At 30.7% G+C, this 5,875-nt stretch overlaps 1 protein-coding gene across 1 annotated transcript; it reads right to left on the bottom strand.

The window, feature by feature from the left end:
• LOC18608915 (auxin-responsive protein SAUR71) lies at nucleotides 4,408-5,595 on the bottom strand. Its single transcript, XM_007043827.2, has one exon. It carries the CDS (start codon nucleotides 5,050-5,052, stop codon nucleotides 4,588-4,590), a length of 465 nt encoding a protein of 154 aa, XP_007043889.1. The 5' UTR covers nucleotides 5,053-5,595; the 3' UTR covers nucleotides 4,408-4,587.

Below are 5,875 nucleotides of genomic sequence, written 5' to 3'. Positions count from 1 at the left end.
AAAAAGCTACAACTTTTATGTTTATTACTTTATGCAGTTCGGCCTAGAAGTGATCAAACATCTTGTTGAAGATGGAGCACTGCAGCAGTCCTAGAATAATTATGATTTCTGCTATTGAAATGGTCCAGGCCACAGCTTTGGAGGTAGTAGGCCACGGCCCACATAGTCTGATGAGAAAATTTTGACTGTAATTAACTTCTTTCTTCACCCAACTTGGTCTAACTTCAAAGCCTTATAACAATAACCTTTCAGAGGACTTTTAGGGAGAGAACGAAACACCAGATTGATAGCAGAGAGTCAAGCCACAAAGTCATTGAAGCTAAGAAGAATTTAAGAGATCCAAGAAGATTTGGAGATCAAGAATACAATTCTTGGGTTTTTCTATCTTTTTGTTATTCTCTTATTTTCTTGGTTTTGTTTTTAATGTTTAAATTTTATTTGATGATGATGTGTGACTTGAATGGGAACTAAATTATTAATCTAAGATTATAATTGAACTCAATACATAGTCTGATTTATTTATTTCTCTTTTACTTATGTTGATGGATTTAAGTTGTTTATTTTATTCTGTTCTTAATGGTTCTAATTGCTTGATCACCAATTAGATTGAATTGGAAACCTAGGTTAAATCTTGACGAAGGAGATTTAGATAGATCTTGAATAGAATAACGTATGATCGAATGCACTTAGTTGATTAGGTGATTTGATTTGCATATAAAATAGACATACACCTATGAGCCATACTTAGCCAAAATTAGAGGATGAACTTAATGAATTTGTCTTTAATTTAATTTGCATAGACATATAGTAAATTAATTATGAGAGATATTTTTATAAGAAACTCAATAGAGACTTGTAAATAATTTAGGAATATTCAAATGAAGTATTGAGGGATATCATAATCTTAGGTCTAGTAAGCACTAGAAGTTAATAAAATAATTCTATTGATATATTTTAGATTAGTTTTAGTTATTAGTTTATTAGTTTTAATTTTAATTTTAATTGTTTAGATAAAATTAAGATGTGTTAATTTTAGTAGTTAACAATAAAAATTAATTCAATTCTATGTGAGGTCGACACTCTATTTATCACTATATTATCTTTACGATATGTATACTTGCATGAGTAAAAAATTGAACAACAACCGTTCCCAACAATAATCACATGATCTCAAATCTATAAGATCACTTGCACACCTGTGATATGAATATTTATTTCAAAGACACTTTGCAGCCATGCTGTCTTTTCAATTAACCCAATGGAACTTGTAAGCTTCAAACTCTGCTTCTAGCTGTTTTATAATCTTGTATTAAAAGAAAAAACAATTATACAACTCTTTTAACGATAAAGAAAAAGAAACTAATTCGACAAGGTTTATTACTTCATCCAATAGAACCTTAAGATAAATATTAATAATACGTCTTCTCATAAAAGAAACATTAAATGTGAATCCCATTTGTGGCGGTCTTGTAAATCAAACAGAATGGTTCAATGTCCAAAAGAAAAACATGACTGGTTATAGGCTTAATACATTGAATTTATCCTTGTTTTATAAAGTTACACCTTTTTCAAAACTTTCCAATTGACGAATGCGACTTGGAGCACTAAGGCAAAGGGCAACTTTTTGTTGTCAAACAAATAATTGAGTTTGGTGCAGGCAGGAGAGGCCTAAATCAATTTGATTAAGAAATCTTACGATGTTTAGAGCATTATTGACTTCGATCGTAATCCCAATCAATCCAATGCTTTTTGTTTTCCATGTAATTTAGATAGCATGGTAGCTAAATTTGTGCCAATAGATTCATAGTTTAGTGATAGGAGCTGTTTTTGAAAACAAAATTATGTGATATGGGTATAGTTACCATCTTTTCGATTTTTGACAAGAATAATGAAAGAAAAATTATGGAGCATTTGATGAAAGGTTTTCATGGAATTTTACTTTAATTAATTACTATTACTTTTTTTTTTTAGTAGAAAACTCCACTAAAATATAAAATTTGAAAGAAAAACAGTAAAGCAGTGTTTGGCCCAGTTTATGAAAACTGTTTTTGCTGGAAAATTAGAAGTATAGGTGTTTGACTTTCGAAGGTTTAAAAGTTTTAAGCTTATATAAGGAAGCCGATTTGGGTTTTTATACGAAATTATAAATCAAATTTTTTTTTCAAAAATAGTTAACGTATAACAGCAAATATTTAATAATTTTTTATATTTTTACTTTACCTTTTAACAATACATAAAATTATAAGAAAATTTGTATTATTTGACATTCATCTTGTTTATTTGGTTCAAATTTCCTATTGATGTCATTCATTTTTTTAATTAACAAAAACATTTATTTGCTTTATCTATTATTTTCACCTAAAAACTTATAGTTTAATTAAATAAAGTTTTTTTTTCATTTGTTAAAAATAACGAAAATACTAAGAAATAGTGTTTTACATTCTAGAACACTTCTGCAATTATTTTAGTTTTTTTTTTTTGACAATACTTTTGAAACAGTTCTACTTGAAGAACATTTCTTATAAAACTTCCAATCGAGTAAAACAAACCTTAAAAAGTTGAGTGAATTGGTTTTTTGCCATCAAAATAAGTAGGTAAAAAACAGTCAGTATTCACTAATTAATAACCACATAAATGCATAAAAAAAAAAAAGCTAAATACAAGCTGTAGTTTTACATGTCTAACTCGAATGCATTAGCATAAGCAATGCATATTTTGTTACAAAGCCTCAGCAACAGAAAAAAATGTGCTAAATGATAGAAGAAAAGGAGGAGCGACTGGGACAGATCTATATGTAAGCTAGTGAGAGTAATTGCTCTGATTGGATGCTTGGAATTATGATCAATACTAATTAATATTTGTTGAAAAATGATGTTAAAAAGTTTATAAAGTTATACTTCTGTGCCCACTTTTTTTTATTGAGTAACTTTTGCGCCTACTCTAATTGAAGAAGAAAGTAAATATAGATACTTTAGTAGTATAAGCTATACCCATATTGAGAGAATTATTTAAATATATTAATCGAGTCTAAGAAGTAAAATTATTTGATCGTATGTTTCTTGATTTTGTTTTCCCAAAATGTATGATCTTTTGTCACTATTAAAATGAGAGAAGAAAGGAATGCTCGAAAGTTAAAAGAATTTTTTCAGTTTATTTTATTTTAGTTAAGTTATAACTAAACATAAACTTTTTTATTTTTTAAACTTTATTTTAATGTGAACATTTACTCCATTGAAGATCAATCCTAATCCATCCCTAAGGGTACAATTTTCTTTTATTTTTTGCTTCTACAGTGTTTAATCTTGAAAGTTATGATTTTTCTTAAGTTTTCAAAAATTAAGAATCTACAATTGCAAAAAAAAAAATGTTATGGATAGAGACGAGGACGAACCATCATTGTATTTAATTAAGTTAAAGTTAATGAATATGACATTTTGATTAGGGCAACCAAGAAATGGTTAATTATACGGTGGTGAAGTAATCTAAAATGAAAAAATTATGTAGAAAATTCTACTATAATTATTAGTATTTAAATGGAATGGTTAGGTATAGCCATTTTAATTAATGAATCGTAACTTCTAGCTAAAAAAAGTTTAATAACTCAAAGTCAAATGACACACTTACATAAAGGCCAGCACGAAGTGGTCCAATATTTCCTATCATTGCCTATTTTAATTTGCCAAATTTTTAATTTTTAAAACTCCCCCCGGTTTTTATATAGATTGAAATCATATAGATTGAAAAATCTAGCTACATCTGCTATCTATGTTTCTAGTTTTATGTATACTATTGTAGAAAGCTTAAGTGCATTATATTAATTCTCGATAATATAGTAACTTTTACTATAAGATTAAAAGAACTCTTTCTTTCTTTTTCTTTTTTGCTTATTTAATGCATATATAATTATTCAACCACACACATAGAGTACGCAGATAATAAATTTCAGTAAATTGGATGCTTTCCACTTGCTTTAATGTGCCTCTTAATTATATTCTCATTTCATGTGATTTAAACAAAGATATAATGTAGAACTTGATCTTATCGGTAATAGTATAATTATAAATTTAAAATGCAGTTAAAATTTTCCGCTCGTGAGCCTCTGTCATCCACCACGCTAGCCAGCACACCTCCAAAGACGACTATTTGACTTTACATAATCGTTATTAATTATAAAAATAGTTCTAGCAACTTGTATATATAATTGTAATTAGTCACGGACGTATGACTATTGTTTTTTTTACTATTAGAGAGTTAGGATAAAATCGAACTAGCTAGATCACCTATCCAGCAGCCATCTCTTGATTCAAAGATCCCTTTAAACAAACCAATATATATCAAGCTTGACATAGTCAAACAGCAAAGTTTCGTGATAAGAGTAGCTAGTAAAAGCAATCTTGCAAAGGTAGCTGGGGAGTTGGGACGACGATGTATGTCTAATTTTTAAGTTTTAATTCTACTACTTTAACATGATAATTAATTATTACAAGCTTTTTCCGAAACATATCAAATACATAATCCAGACAGAATCTTAACAGCGAGACATGACGGAGAACACACAAGTAAAAAAGAAACATAAACTAGTAGTAATTAGAACTGATTTATCGCGATCATCCGAGGTGGGCTGAGGAGGCGATACGAGCCATAACCTTTGGCGAAGCTACATCCTTGGCGGATCTTATTGTCGCCATCGTCCATAGCCAGTAACACCTTGCAAAACAAATCAACGTTGCATGGAAGCACAAGGGGTCCTTCGCTGTTGAATCCGTATTCTGACTCGGCTTCTTCAAGCAGAATCTTGAAAAGCGGGTGGTTTGCGTACTCGGTTTTGATGACGAATCTTTGTCTTCGGGGTCCAACATAGACCGAGAAGCAGCCTTCGGGGGCCACTCGATTCTTTCTGGTGCGTTTCTCTTCTTTGAGAGAGGCATCCATAGATGGCCACGATTTGCTTTTCTTCGAAAGAGCACGGGCACGCCCAATGGACTTGCATCGCTCCCAAGTCTTAACGATCAGGTTGCCCTTCTTGCCTTTTTCGTTGCTCACAACCTCCATGAGCAGAGCTTTTCTCAATACTAGTAGCGTGTTTTGTATCAACTCTTGTACAAGAAATATATTTAAAAAAAAAAAAGAGAAAACAATAGAGATGTTGGGCTCAAAAACCACACACAACACCTTGATTTAAGAAGCTGTATATGAACATGAAAAGACTGGCCGACGAAAAGAATGCCTGGAATTACTGTACAGGCCGGAGATCGTGCTTCAAAGTTTAAACGACTAACCTCTGTCATAAACCAAGTAAAACATGACCTTTACCCTTAGCCTCAATGTGTTACTCATTTTGAACAAAGCAAACAAGTTAAAACTGAAATCATGCATAAAGGACCGAAACCCGAAAAAAAACGAGGACCAAAAGAACAAATACGGATTGAACCCAGATTCTGATTCAAGTTAAAGAGGCCGTTAATGGAGAGAAGAATCACCAACAGAGTTGGGAGAGGAGGAAAAAGAGAGAAACTAAGGAGGCAGAAGAATAGCTAGCCTCAGTGGTTATGCTGCCACTTTAGTCTTGAATAGGGCGAATCTTAAGCAATGATCGTGATGCCCCTTTCATATATAAAGCCCAATTTGACATAAAAATACTCCACAATTAACCTAATTGTCAACCTTAGAAATTAGGGTAAAATTCCCTCAATCCCTAACTTTTAGTTATAATTTCACGTGAATTCATTAATTTTTGAAATAAATAGTCTATCTCAAAATAATATCTTTTATTGAATACATTAGCCTAATCTTTAGTCAATAGTTAATATTTTCATTAGTTTGACGATGTAATAATATTGAAAGGATAATTTTAATTTTCATTCATTTGTAAAAT

Source organism: Theobroma cacao, chromosome 2 (genome assembly GCF_000208745.1).
Source record: "Theobroma cacao cultivar B97-61/B2 chromosome 2, Criollo_cocoa_genome_V2, whole genome shotgun sequence".
NCBI lineage: Eukaryota > Viridiplantae > Streptophyta > Magnoliopsida > Malvales > Malvaceae > Theobroma > Theobroma cacao.
Note: the sequence above shows the minus strand (reverse complement) of the source record. Positions and strands in the feature narration are given on the sequence as shown.